Source organism: Hylobates moloch, unplaced genomic scaffold (assembly GCF_009828535.3).
Source record: "Hylobates moloch isolate HMO894 unplaced genomic scaffold, HMol_V3 SCAFFOLD_15, whole genome shotgun sequence".
NCBI lineage: Eukaryota > Metazoa > Chordata > Mammalia > Primates > Hylobatidae > Hylobates > Hylobates moloch.
This window is the reverse complement of record NW_026652290.1, coordinates 32,340,853-32,355,744: the sequence shown is the minus strand read 5'-3', so window position 1 is coordinate 32,355,744 and position 14,892 is coordinate 32,340,853. Positions and strand designations below refer to the sequence as shown.

Here is a 14,892-nt window from a genome sequence, read left to right as displayed (position 1 = left end):
CTCTTTTTTTTAGAGACAGGATCTCACTCTGTTGCCCAGGCTGGTCTCCAACTCCTGGGCTCAAGCAATCCTCCTGTCTAAGCCTCCTAAAGTTCTGGGATTACAGGTGTGAGCCACCACACGCAGCCTGATTTTATTTCTGTTTATTGACAATACGAGCAGGAAAAATGGGGTGTCCACATGTATAGTTTTCTGCACTGTGTGCAAGATTATACAGGAAGGTATTTTATGGGGATTCAGCAGCAAACAGGACAGATAGGCTATGAGTTTACAGTTGTTTGGAAGAGCTGGCATGTGAAGCATGTTATTAAAGTGTGATGAATGCCACTTCTCAGGGCTGCTGGGCACCCTCCCCTCCCTTTTCCAATGAGGGGCTTGGCCTGTGCTGGGTTGGTCTCTGCAGGAAGGACGGCTGAGCCTGCTCGCCCTCTGGAGGCCATGCTGCAGAATGCTCACAAACACCCACCGAACACCTCCGGCTCTGTGCAGGTTCTAGGGGTAAACTAGTAAGACACAACAAAAACCAAACCCCAAAACAGATACAGTCCCCATCCTTGTAGTTCCCACAGTCTAGAAAGGCAAGAGAAGAAACCATAAGATCACACCAATATGCATACAAATTGTGACAAGTGCCAAAAAAAAAAATTGTAAGGGCAGAGTATGACGAAGAAAGACATTCCAAGAAAGTGATTTTTTAAAGCTAAGATCTGAAGTCTGATGGGGGATGCTTTCCAGGGAGAAGGAATAGCTGTTCAAGGGTCCTGAGTCAGAAAGGGACATTTCTATACCTGAGGAAATTAAATGAAGTCACACTGTCAGATCTGAGCAAGAGAATAAGAAAAGGGTGGGGAAGACAGAGGGTGGCGGGAGAGGCAGGAGCCAGATCAAATGCTATCTTAAGGACTGTCTTGAGAACTTGGAGAAGTTGGTGAAGAGCACAGAGAAAGCACCCAGGTGGAGCTTGTTGATTCTGAATAGAATTGTTGGTGTGTGTCAGGGTTAAAGAAATGCCTCAGGCCAGGTGTGGTGGTTCACACCTGTATTCTCAGTGCTTTGGGAGGCCGAGGCCAAAGGATTGCTTGAGGTCAGGAGTTCAAGACCAGCCTGGGCAACATAGCAAGACCCCGCCCCCCACCCCCCACCTCTACAAAGTGAAAAAATAAAAAGAAATGCCTCACAGAGGAAGACAATTGATCTGAGTCCTGTAACATAAATATAAGCTTGCCAGGTGGATTGGGGCAGGGAGCAGGGCATTTTATGAAGAGGAAACAGTGAGAGCAAAAGCACGAAGGTATGAAATAGACATTTCTGTCCAGGCATCCACAAGTGGCTTGGTAATGCTAGAGCACAAGTTGGGAACTAAGGGAAACTGTGTGTGTGTGTGTCTGTTTGTCAGTTGGTCGGGCATGGGGAGAAGGGACATCATGGATAGTTCAAGCCACACTTGGTCAGCCCTGCAGTTAAGGCCATGGAAGAGTCTGAAGACAGAAAGAGACGTGCCCAAAGTTGTAAATTAGAGAGGTTAGAATGGCAACAGTATGGAGAATGTAATAGGTAGAGGTAAGATGGAGCAGAAGGAGTAAAAAGCCCTGGACAACAAAGAAAGCTGCAGAGAGGAGGCCAGTAGGAGAGGATGGCAAGAGGAGGTCACTGGAGTTGGATGGGTTGAGAGGTCAAAGAGTCCGAGTTCTGGGAAGAGCCCACTGGATCTGACAAATGGGAGACAGTGAAAAACTAAGCCACTGTTTTGAAGAATTGGTGGATGGTAAACAAAACAACAATGATGGACTATAAGTTATAGAAACTTATGAATAGAGCAAGAGAGTCCAGGAAATGTAATTAATAAAAAGAAAACTCAAGCATGTCTATAGACAGAAGAAAAGTAGCTAAAAAGAGAGAGTGAGTATTTTTCATCACTGGCCAAGATGAAGTAACAAAGACCAGATTTCCCAACACACCTACCCTTTATCTCAATCTACAAACAACTGAACAAAACATTTAAAACAATGGTCTTCAGATATTGGGCATCAGGCAGCATGGGACAGTGATCCTTAAAAGAGAGGAAACTAAAATGATGAGTCCTTCAACTAAACAAGTTTTACTCCCTGGAGTAAGTTTCTAAGTTGTAGTGCAATGGAGGAGTCCAGTCCAAGAGCAGCAATCTCCCAGGGCTGAGAACAGAGTTGAGAGTCCAGAGGGCACAAGGTGGACAGAATTTGCCAAGCAGAGTATGAGAGAGGTGAGAGATGCACACAGAGAAAACCCTGGAGAGCCATAAAGGGTCCTCCCCTAATCTCCAGCTAAGTACTGATCAGACACGTGTGCGAACAAACACCTACGGTTAGGACAAGGGTTAAAGGATACAATCCCCAGAGCAAACACGGCTGTAACCCTCAGTTTGCATTTCCACCATCCAGAGTGGATACACCAGGTAATAATGAGACATAGAGTGAGATACTCAAAAAAAGGCATTGCCTCAGCAGTGGGACAAAAGAAATCCTAGAAGAAGGCCGGGCGTCCATAATGATAGACTGGATAAAGAAAATGTGGCACATATACATCATGGAATGCTATGCAGCCATAAAAAGGAATGAGTTCACGTCCTTTGCAGGGATGTGGATGAAGCTGGAAACCGTCATTCTCAGCAAACTAACACAGGAACAGTAAACCAAACACTGCATGTTCTCACTCATAAGTGGGAGTTGAACAATGAGAACACATGGAAACAGGGAGGGGAACATCATACACAGGAGTTGGGGGCAAGGGGAGGGATAGCATTAGGACAAACACCTAATGCATGCAGGGCTTAAAACCTAGATGATGGGTTGATGGGTGCAGCAAACTACCATGGCACATGTATACCTATGTAACAAACCTGCATGTCCTATCCATGTATCCCAGAACTAAAAGTATAATTAAAAAAAAAAAAACAACAGTTTTTTTTTTTTTTTGAGATGAAGTCTTGCTCTGTTGCCCAGACTGGAGTGCAATGGCATGATCTTGGCTCACTGCAACCTCTGTCTCCCAGGTTCACGTGATTCTCCTGCCTCAGCCTCCCTAGCAGCTGGGACGACAGGTGCACACCACCATGACCAGCTAATTTTTTTGTATTTTTAATGGAGATGGAGTTTCACCATGTTGGCCAGGCTGGTCTCAAACTCCTGACTTCAGGTGATCCACCCACCTCGGCCTCCCAAAGTGCTGAGATTACAGGCGTGAGCCACTGCACCTGGCCAGAAATATTATGAACAATATTATGTCAATAAATTTGACAACTTAAATGAATGTTCATAGCAGTCTTACTCCCAATAGCCAAACAGTGGAAACAACCCAAATGTCCATCAACTCATGAATGGATAAATACAAAGTGGTATATCCAAACAATGGCAATACTTGGCAATAGAAAGGAATGAGGTACTAATACATGCTACAGTATGCATGAACTTTGAAAAAAATTATGCTAAGACAGACATGTGAAGAACCAGCAGATTAGTCATCACAGGGACGGGGTAGGAGGTGGGTGATTACAAAGTGGCTTGAGGACACTCTGGAAGACAATGTATATGTTCATTATCTCGATTGTGATGATGGTTTCATGGGGGCATGTGTGTCAAAACTCATCTAAGTGTGCCCTGCTTAAAAAAAAAAGGAAAAATCCTTGTCTTTATTTACTATAAATCCAAGCCATCATCCCACCCGACTGAGGGCAATTCAATCTCATGCAGTATCCAGTTGGCCCCCCCGTCCCAAAGGGCTGCGGTGGAATCTAGGAGGCTTACAGTGACCCCCAGACAAGCAAGACCCTCGCCCCTGCCTCCGGGGCACCCCCCACTCCCAGTCTGCATCCCCAGCCTCCTTCCCTGACCCTTGGCCGGGACTCAGGTCTCTGCTCCTGGCCGTGAGCTTTCTGAGGTGAAGGTCATCAGTCTCCTTGCTCTCCTTTACCAAATAGGTTTTGTGAAAGGCACCGAAGAAATGAAAAACTCCTACTGCATCGGCTAAGGCCTTAGCTCCCAAATATTCCTCTCCATCCCAAATGCTAAACCCAGATTTACAAAATAGTGCCAGAGCTCCACGGCCCCAATGCGTAGTCCTTCCATCCTGTCCCCCGACTAGCACACCTGTTTTCCATCAGTTCAGAGTTGGAACAGTGTCTGCATATCTGAGCAAGGGGAGCTCTGACTCACTGCCTCTATCTAACTTATATATCTTTCAGCTCCTGGCTCCCTGCAGAACATTCTGGGAATGGTCTCCCATCATAACACCTTAATAAAGGCTTAAGCTAACGGTACTCGGATGTTTTCCCTCTCCTTCCACAGTTTACATGTGCTGTTCCTTCCAAGCCAAGAAACGTGTGTCCTTCTCATGAGGAAATCAGCCTCACCAGGGGCCCAGGGATGTTCCCTAACAAGTAATGTTGTCAGGGCAGCCTTGTGCAAGGCTGGACCCTGGCCACACTGCACCCATCCAAACCACCGTGTCACCCTGTGACCCTGCAATCTGATTCAACTTAAAAGGCGCTTCCCAGGCCGGGCGCAGCCGCTCACGCCTGTAATCCCAGCACATTGGGAGGCCGAGACGGGCAGATCACGAGGTCAGGAGATCGAGACCATCCTGGCTAACACGGTGAAACCCCATCTCTACTAAAAATACAAAAAATTAGCCGGGTGTGGTGGCGGGCGCCTGTAGTCCCAGCTACTTGGGAGGCTGAGGCAGAGGAGGCGGACTTGCATGACCGAGATTCCCATTGCACCCACCTGGCAAAGATGAGCTCTACCAAAAAAAAAAAAGGCCCCCCACGGGCTCCAGTGTCAGGTCAGATACAGGTCAAAGGAATTGACTGGACTACTCTTTTTTATAATTTTCTGAACAGGCACGATTGTGGGGGAAGTTTTTGGTTTTTTCAGGCCCACTCATCACATCCATGGTTGAGGTTCTTGAATCTGTCTGCAGGCAGAAGGCAGCAACTTCCAATTCCTCCGGATCTGGGGAAGGTTCTCTCAAACCCTGGAGGAGAGAAAGATAATTAAGCACTGGGGGATACTGTGCACTTGCCCAGTTTCAGCTGATTGGAGTCTTCCTTATGGAATTCCTCTGAGCAGGGTAGGGACCAGCTTTCTGATGTTCTAGCCCTAATTGTACAGGGATCAGGGAATCATATTTGGAGAGGTGCCCTGAACTGGAGCCTGCCCATTCTGGAAGAAGAGGCAAAACACATCAAAGGGCTTTATATTGATGCCAGTGGAAAGTTCTAAGAATGTAGCTGGTTTTTAGAAATTTTCCCTCCACTCCAAGTTCTTCCTCTTTTTGGATATTACTTTATTCGGTTTGCTTCATGTAAAATATCCATGGGTCTTTAGGCCGGTGGCCCAAGCAGAGCCAGGACACAGGTGTATGCTGCAGATGCTCAGCCTGGCTCTCAGGTTTTCTTGCATCCAAATGGTCCAGAGATGGGGGAAAGGCAGTAGTCCTGCCTCAGTGCTGTGGTTGGCGCTGCGGGCTCAGTAGAAAGCTGTGGGCTGTGGCCAGAGCTCGTGGGGAGAGAGAGATGCTGCTCCACAGCGGCCAGGCCTGAGCTTTTCTCTCAGCTTTCTTTATATTCAAGGGACTCTGGAACTTGTAGTTGAAATCTGCACATTTTTCAAATGCTTTTCACTGAGCATGTTTTGTCTATGTGCTATGAACTTAACTGGTACAAAGTTTCTTTAAACTTGAAATGAAAACTCTCATTCTATTTTCAGCACCTCAACACACTAGACCACTAGCCCAGGTCTGTGGCTTCATGGAGTTTACATTCTAAGAAAAGAGCCAGACACATACATAGATGCAAGGAATGAAAGTAAATGTACATTTACAAACTGTGATGAGTGCTACAAAAGAATCATACAACGTACTAAGACAGAGGAAAGTGAGTGTGATTTAGTTTAGCTATAGTGAAGGTGTGTCATCCCTTCTGAGGAGGTGGAACTTCAGTTCAGGTCTAAAGGATAACAAGGAGCCAGGCAGGGGTGGTGGAAGTGCAGGGGCAGGGATGGGTCTCGCACATGTGGGATAGCACACACAGAGGCCCCAAGCAAGGTGTTCAGGTAGGCACTTAAATACTTTCTATTTCCAGCTTCCACTTAGGATACAGAAAGCTGAAAAGAGTGTTGTTCTCACCCTAACAAGAAGGAAAAAGTCAGATAATCCACAAAAATATAACCTTTCTTGAACCCATTAGAGAGCTGAGGTTGAAGGGCAACTAACTAGTTAGAAAAGACAACCACCTCCAAGGAGAGACAGAGATAAGCACTGGCTTACATAGAACACAGCACAGGAGGAAGATGGGCTGACATATAATCTGATAAGAAGATTTAGTCCAAAACTTTAACAAACTGCTAACAGCCAAGAATAGGCTAGTGTGAGTGTATAGAACCCATGGAGCTACAACACAAGAAAAGTCTGCATCTATGCATAGGGTTTTGTCTGGGGCAAAATGATTCACCTGTAAGCACACCTTCCATATGTGAACTAATCAAACCAGAGCCCACACCCCCCACCCATCTCCTTCATCAAGCTCTGACATTCTGGGCCGCTAGTCACCTGCCCTAATTATCCCAAGGCCAGGTTCCAGACAGCTAGAGACAACCCCTATACCCCAGAGCCTGTTGAAATTATTAGATAGGAAAATTAAAATAATATGAGTGGGAAAAGTGGACAAAAAAGGACAAAAAATGGAGAATTTTAATAAAGAGATAAAAACTATTAAAAACAAACAGAAATGCTAGAAATGAGGAAAAACATGGTAACAGCTATAAAGAATGCTTTTGACAGGCTCATCAGAGGACTAGATACAGGTAAAGAAATGATCAGTGAAACTGAAGGTAGGTAGAGAGAAATTAGCCAAACTGAAACACACAGGAATCAGGTGACAGGTGTAGGGAAGAAATGAAGTTGAATATAGCCACTAAGAAGAAGGTAGGGTATGCTGTGAATGTCTCCAGCTTGCCATGTGTCTGTGGGCCTGTGACCCTGAGTTGTGGTGTGCATGTGTACCCCAGGCTGGCACCCACTCTCTGAGTCAGCACTTACCCGGAGACTTGCAGCTTCTGCAGCCCTCATGGTCTTGAAGACAGCCTGGAGGAGCTGCTGTGCATTTTCCACTAGGAGCTCTTCAGAGGACTTGCTTCTTGCCAGGGAGGCCTTTACACTTGGAAGTTTACAGGAGAAAAGTGGATTTTACTCCAAGTAAGAGATGCAATCTCAAATAAGTACTAGGAGGTTTTACAATGTGACTCTCTTTCAGAAAGCTGCGATGCTTCTGTGAGGACTGGGGACTATTCAGAGAAAGAATTTTTTTTTTTTTTTTTTGACAGAGTCTTGCTCTGCTGCCCAGGCTGCTGGAGTGCAGTGGCACAATCTCAGCTCACTGTAACCTCTGCCTCCCAGGTCCAAGCGATTCTCCCATCTCAGCCTCATCAGCAGCTAGGACTACAGGCATGCACCACCACATATGGCTAATCTTTGTATTTTTAGTAGAGATGGGGTTTTGCCATGTTGGCCAAGCTGGTCTTGAACTCCTGGCCTCAAGCAATCCTCCTACTTCAGCCTCCCAAAGTGCTGGGATTACAGGTGTAAGCCACCATGCCCGGCACAGAGAAAGAACGTTCTAAAGGTCTAAATTAACTTTTTAAAATACAATTTTAATTTAAGAAAATATGACAGTATCTATAAATTAAGAAGTATGTTTTCAATGAAAATAACTGAGAAGCAGAACAAATGCCAACTACCATATCTAATGAAAGGGAATGAGAAATTTTGTATATAATTGTTTTGGGGGCTAGGATTAAAAGTTCTAATCAGGCCAGGTGCAGTGGCTCACGCCTGTAATCCCAGCACTTTGAGAGGCCGAGGTGTGCAGATCACAAGGTCAGGAGTTCGAGACCAGCCTGGCCAACATGGTGAAACCCCCATCTCTACTAAAAATACAAAACCTAGCTGGGTGTGGTGGCACGTGCCTGTAGTCCCAGCTACTCGGGAGGCTGAGGCAGGACAATTGCTTGAACCTAGGAGGCAGAGGTTGCAGTGAGCCGAGACCACGCCATTGCACTCCAGCCTGGGTGACAGAGTGAGACTCTGTCTCAAAAAAAAAAAAAAAAAGTTCTAATCAGAAATCAGGCTCGTACTTCCTAATTGAATTGCACATCTCAATAGTATTTGTCTGAAACTGAATGTAACTAAATTTAGTTAAACAAGTTGCTCTCTACCATTGAGAATGAAAATGCTGTGAAACTTAAGTAACTTTAACTTTGGCAAAATTTCAGGACTTCCAGATCCTTTAGAAGATTGACAGCTTGATAAATACACCTGTGTTTAAAAAAAATCATGCCTTTTTATTGTCTGTATTTCAGAGACTGCCACTTCCTAGGGCTAGTCAATTCCTAGGGACAGTCAATGATTCACCTGTAAGCACACCTTCCATACGCAAACCAACCAATCCAGAGCCCACAGCCCCCAACCACCTCCTTCATCAAGCTCTGACATTTCAAGCCGCTAGTCACCTGCCCTAATCACCCCAAGGCCAGGTTCCAGACAGTTAGAGACAACCCCTATACTCCCAGAGCCCACTGAAATGATTCAAACTAACCAATCCTAAACTCCTTTGCTTGCTTTCCCTGCCTGGCCCATTCCTTCCTGTGAAAACCACAGTAAACGCTCTTGCCTATGGTTCCTCCTGACTTCTGCCTTTTGACCGACCCTAGTGCTTCCCTGGTGGCCCCGCATGGCATCTGTGCCTTCTGTTTCTAGGCATCTGTAAGTATAACGACTTCCCCCTTCATGATGGTCATTTCCATGTCTGCATGTTTCATATCCATGTCTGCCTGATTAAAGCAAGTCTCGGGTACCCTTACAACAATACTCATATTTGCAACCCCAAATTAATTGTAGTTGCTGTATCTTTGAGACAGAGTCTCCCTCCGTCGCCCAGTGCAGTGGCGAGATCTCCGCTCACTGTAACCTCTGACTCCCAGGTTCAAGCGATTCTCCAGCCTCAGCCTCTTGAGTAGCTGGGATTACAGGCAGGCACCACCATGCCCAGCTAATTTTAGTATAGACAGGGTTTCACCATGTTGGCCAGGCTGGTCTCCAACTCCTGAGCTCAAGTGATCTGCCCATCTCAACCTTCCAAAGTGCTGGGATTACAGGCGCGAGCCACCGCACCGGGCCCAGTAGCAAATCTTAAAACAATGATGTGCCTGAAATATTATTTCCTGGAGAACAGAAGCCAGGTTTTATTTTTAATTTAAAAACAATTTATATGCCTTGGTTTTGGCAATGCAATTTTTATGCCTTACAACAATTGATAATAGTTCTAACTATGAAGCTATTCCATAACATAATATTACTAAACGAAGTTTGTTATTGGTAAATGTGCTGCTGTAGAAACGAAGGGACTCAGGTTGAAATGAAGCCTGATTCCATAATTATATTATGATGTTCTATATTACCAATAGGGAAGTTGTATTAAGGAAGCACTTATTGAAAATTGCTCAATTCCAGAGTTTGAGCATATTAAATAGATTAACTTTCACATAAGCACTGTGCTGGCATTGTTCTTCTTCGGCAGATGACAATTGCAGTACATTAACTTTGCAACTAATTTATTTTAAAATGCAATTGTTTTTTGTTAGCTATGATTAGTAAAAGCACAAATGAGAGTTAATGGTCAAAATTCAGGCACTGTTTCTTTTTTATTTTTCGTTTTTTTGAGATGGAGTCTTGCTCTGTTGCCCAGGCTGGAGTGCAGTGGCATGATCTCGGCTCACTGCAACATCAGCCTCCCGGGTTCAAGCGATTCTCCTGCCTCAGCCTCCCGAGTAGCTGGGATTACAGGCGCCTGCCACCACGCCCAGTTAATTTTTATATTTTTAGTAGAGATGGGGTTTCACCATGTTGGCCAGGCTGGTCTCAAACTCCTGTCCTTAAGTGATCCAACTACCTCAGCACCCCAAAGTGCTGGGATTACAGGCGTGAGCCACCACACCCAGCCCAGGCATTGTTTTAAAGTAAGATCAGTCCTTTGTGTTTGTGGATTAACCCTGCAGTGTTGTAAACACAGCAGTATCACTGGAGCTTGGTGTTTTGAAGGGAGCAGAAACCAGTGTTAAAGGGCAACGTAAGTTCTAACACATTTGACTTTTAAAAATTTCTTATCGTTAACTTTATGCTCACACTTGCTCAGAAACTAACTTTCCAAGTTAAATCTTTTTTTTCTTTCTTGTGTATATCATCAGATATAATGTAGTTGTAATAAAATGAGAAATGGCTCTAGCTTGTGTTTTTTGCCCTCTGTAATATTTTTAAATATTGACAATATTTGTTTAATATTTCCCAAATAAATGTAAACTCTTGGAGGATTAAAAAATTTAAAAAGGCCAGGTGTGATGCCTCATGCCTGTAATCCCAGCACTTTGGGAGGCAGAGGAGGTACAATCACTTGAGCCCAGGAGTTGAAGATCAACCTGGGCAACATAGACAGGCCTCGTCTCTACAAAAAATTAAAAAATCAGGGCCGGGCACAGTGGCTCACACCTGTAATCCCAGCACTTTGGGAGGCCGAGACGGGCGGATCACGAGGTCAGGAGATCAAGACCATCCTGGCTAACACGGTAAAACCCCGTCTCTACTAAAAACACAAAAAAATTAGCTGGGCTTGGTGGCGGGCGCCTGTATTCCCAGCTGCTCGGGAGGCTGAGGCAGGAGAATGGCGTGAACCTGGGAGGCGGAGCTTGCAGTGAGCTGAGATCGCGTCACTGGACTCCAGCATGGATGACAGAGGCAGACTCCATCTTAAAAAAAAAAGAAAAAAAAATCAGCTTGGTGTGGTGGCATGCACCTGTGGTCACAGCTATGTAGGAGGCTGAGGTGGGAGGATCACTTGAGCCCAGGAGATTGAGGCTGCAGTAAGCCATGGTAGCGCTCCTGCACTCCAGCCTGGGCGACAGAGACCCTGTCTCCAAAAAAATAAAAATAAAAATAAAATTAAAAAGAAGTATATTTTTTAAAGGAATTACCTCACCCCAACCCCCACCCCCAGGTCTTGAGAAAGCAGAGCTACTTCCTACCTGGAGATGATGCGGAGCTGGTTGCTCATTGTTTGAACCTGCTCCACCACACACAAAAGCTCCTGGGAACATCTTTGATCTATGCAGTTCTTAGCAATGATGCAGACAAGTTTGGCAAAGTCTTGTCCAGAAGTCGCAATTTTCCTAGCAGAGGTAATGAGCTGATCTTTGGTCTATATCAAAGAAATGAGAGTTCGAATATCAAGAAATTGGTGGCAAACCAAAAAGTGTCCAAAATTTGCTTGACACAACTTACTTCAGCTCACGAAATGAACATATTTTAGCTTAAACCGTGATCTCCTTAACCTCCTCCAAAGGCTTCAAATCTTCCTGGGTTAGTAAGAAGTTTACTCTCCTGAAAGCCAGCAGAACAAGGTGGCAGGGGCCCATTTATCTGGGTGGGGCTGCTGAAGAGAAGGAAGTCCAGCCTACTGGTCATGATCCAGCCCCCTGGTCATGATCCAGCCCATCCCCACAGAGGCTGTGGCCTCCGCTAGGTCCAGAGTTAGTTTTCAGCAGGCCCAGGGCAGGTATGAGGCTCCTGGGGAGGGCCAGGTGTGGAAAACATAGAGGTTAAAGGGGATAGTGGCTGGAACCAAGGGCCGAAGGACTACGGTCACATGTAGAACTTACCAGCTGGAAACTAATGATTCAGAGACCGTAGCCATTAGCTGATTTGAAATTTTGAGCTTTTGGGGACTCACTTTTCTTTACTTTTAAAAGACAGATTTGGACTAAATAAACTTTTCCATTCCTGTTCTTCTCTATTTTTTTGAGCAACAGAACCCTCTATTCAAATAAAATCCTAAACACAGCCAGGTGCAGTGACTCATGCCTGTAACCCCAGCACTTTGGGAGGCCAAGGTGGGAGGATGGCTTGAGCCCAGGAGTTTGAGACTAGCCTGGGCAACATAGCGAGACCCCATCTCTACAAAAAAAGAATTAGCTGGGCACAGTGGCATGCCAGTAGTCCCAGCTACTCAAGAGGCTGTGTTGGGAGGATTACTTGAGCCTAGGGGTTGAGGCTGCAGTGAGCTATGATTGTGTCTCTGCACTCCAGCCTGGGCAACAGAGCAAGACCTTGTCTCTTAAAAAAAAAAAAAAAAAAAATCTTCAACATAATGGTGAATGGTGAGGCAGCTAACACAAATAAAAGATAGGCTGCTCCAGTAAATATAGAGGCACACCAAAACCTCACCTCGTTGTCTGGGATGAGGGGGAAAGTGGCCCTTCATCAGGCCATAGGAAGTAGACACAGAAGACGAAAACCCAGAAAACATCAGAAGTCCTGCTGTTGTAGGCCCTGGCACCCTGCAGAAAGGATAGACTTCCCCTCCCAAAATCTGGTTCAGGTGTCAGGACTGATGATGCCATATGTGAATCCAGAAGGTATGAAAAGGGTTGTTACTCACAGAAGGAGGCTTTCCAGCAGAGCAGGGCAGGCTCCCAACCAGGTCTGACATGGCTTTAGAGAGCAAGGAAAGGAGACTGGCTTGGCTTTTACGCTGACTGGCTGGGATGAGGGCTTCCACACATGGGCCAGGGTTATGTGGCTTAAACTTCCCACTGGTGCCAAAGAAGGCAGTGTCTGGGCTTTCTTATTGGCTTGCCCAGATAGGGGGCAGGAGGGGGACAGGAAGGAGTGGGGCTTTCAAGCTGTCAGTCAGCAAGCATGAAAAGTGGCATCAGGCTATTGCAGCTGCCCTGCTGAGGAGCCTCCCAAATGCCATGAGGAATGGACACTAACTCAGGAAGCAGAACTTCACTTTGCTTGCCCCGTGCTTTTCAGTGATTGGCCTGGTGGGGAACCACTTCTTGGTTCCCTCTCCTCTGTGTGGCATGTGGCCCCAGCTTGTCCGGTCAACAAGAAAGCAACCCTAATAAACTTGGCATTAGCGGAATTTGCAATTCCAATCAGAAGGGAGTGAGTACAGCCATGTCCAGTACCTAATTGTAAGTATTTCCAACACCATGGCAGGCCAGTGAGAGAAACCTCTGCAAACAGGGAAAGCTTTTTTGAAATGCAGGACTCAAGCGGCTGTTCCCAAACTAGCCAGACCTGTACCAGGTCATTTGGCATTGTGCTGCTCCTTCCTTTTTAAAGACTCATGTGGCAATCCCAAACCAAGACCCACCCAAGATACCCAAGGCACCACCAGTTGTTTACGACCTCCTAGGAGAATACGTGGGTCCTCATACCCTTGAGAATTTGTTTTGAATTAGCAAGTGAGTTCTTTGGCTTCTCTTTGGATAAGTCTTGGGTGTGGGTGAGCTCTTTGCGTCTACCAGCTTTCTTCCTGTACTAAATGGGGTTTGGTTGCCTACTTTGAGAAGCACTGGTCTTTAGAATAAGAATGAAAAGGAATACTAAAAGAACAGGAGAGGGAAGGGTGAGAGAGAGCCCCCTTCACCCCGTTTCCTATGGGTATTTTTTATTTATTTATTTATTTATTTCTTTATTTTTGAGATGGAGTCTCGCTCTGTCGCCCAGGCTGGAGTGCAGTGGTGCGATCTCGGCTCACTGCAAGCTCCGCCTCCCGGGTTCACGCCATTCTCCTGCTTTAGCCTCCCGAGTAGCTGGGACTACAGGCGCCCGCCACTACGCCCGGCTAATGGTTTTGTATTTTTAGTAGATACCGGGTTTCAGCGTGTTAGCCAGGATGGTCTCGATCTCCTGACCTCGTGATCCGCCCATCTCGGCCTCCCATAGTGCTGGGATTAACAGGCCTGAGCCACCACACCCGGCTCCTGTGGGTACTTTATTTTACACACATTACCGCTACAGTCTCCTAACCTGGATAATGACTGCAGGAGTGGCTCTTGCTCGCTGCTGGCACACAGGTGTTCAACAGGCTGATTGGCTGTCGTGGGCAGGGGTTGGGAGGAAGACAGGACAAGAAAAGGTCCGTCTTAACTGTGGTGGGGCTGCTGGGTTTGGCTTTGCAGTCACCTAGTCAGGGGATGCCTTGACACCCACTCTTCTCTCCTAGACACCCCTCTCTGCCAGGGTGAGAAAGTGGGGCCCCATGTGGCCCAGCCATGGATTTTGGAGCCAATAGTACCCAGCAGACCCACACAGGAAGGGGTTTCCTGAATGGCTCTTGGTGACGTTCAACTGCTTCCTTTTAGTTTACACACTCAGTAGATGGACTTCTTTCATTTTTTTCATGTTGGTGCATTGATATTAAACAATGCTTAACAAAATTTAATCAAGAAAAGGGATAAAGAGAGTTAGAACAGGCCACACATGATTGAAAGTGGCCCCCAGAAGCCAGTGGGGAGCAGCCCTCTCCTCACCAGGCTGTGTCGGCCCTGAATAGCTATCCTTGAGGTGCTTGCAGTCCTTGTTTCCTCTACTTTGGGGAATTTAGAAAGATGTCAGGCTGGGCGCAGTGGCTCACGCCTGTAATCCCAGCACTCTGGGGGCTGAGAAGGGCGGATCACGAGGTCAGGAGATCCCGACCATCCTGGCTAACACGGTGAAACCCCGTCTCTACTAAAAATACAAAAAATTAGCCGGGTGTGGTGGCGGGCGCCTGTAGTCCCAGCTACTCAGGAGGCTGAGGCAGGAGAATGGCGTGAACCCGGGAGGCGGAGCTTGCAGTGAGCCGAGATTACACCACTGCACTCCAGCCTGGGTGACAGAGCGAGACTCCGTCTCAAAAAAACAAAAACAAAAACAAAAACAAAACAAGATGTCAGTGGCTCCCTTCAGTTCATTCTTTTGGGGTATGAAAGAAACCTTGATTTTACTAAGTTGTAGCTTTTGGGAAATTATCCTCGCTGG

The 14,892-nt window shown here is 46.3% G+C and overlaps 1 protein-coding gene across 1 annotated transcript in view; it reads right to left on the bottom strand.

Annotated features, from left to right (window-relative positions):
• Positions 1 to 331: 331 nt before the first annotated feature.
• The window catches only part of LOC131381272 (uncharacterized), a 55,532-nt gene continuing 40,971 nt past the window's right edge, over positions 332 to 14,892 (bottom strand). Inside the window, exons 6-9 of the mRNA XM_058428093.1 lie at positions 11,106 to 11,278; positions 7,072 to 7,189; positions 4,878 to 5,007; positions 332 to 570 (exon numbers count right to left, since the gene is read on the bottom strand). Coding sequence (XP_058284076.1) covers positions 332 to 570; positions 4,878 to 5,007; positions 7,072 to 7,189; positions 11,106 to 11,278 — 660 coding nt within the window. The remainder of the gene's footprint in view (positions 571 to 4,877; positions 5,008 to 7,071; positions 7,190 to 11,105; positions 11,279 to 14,892) is intronic.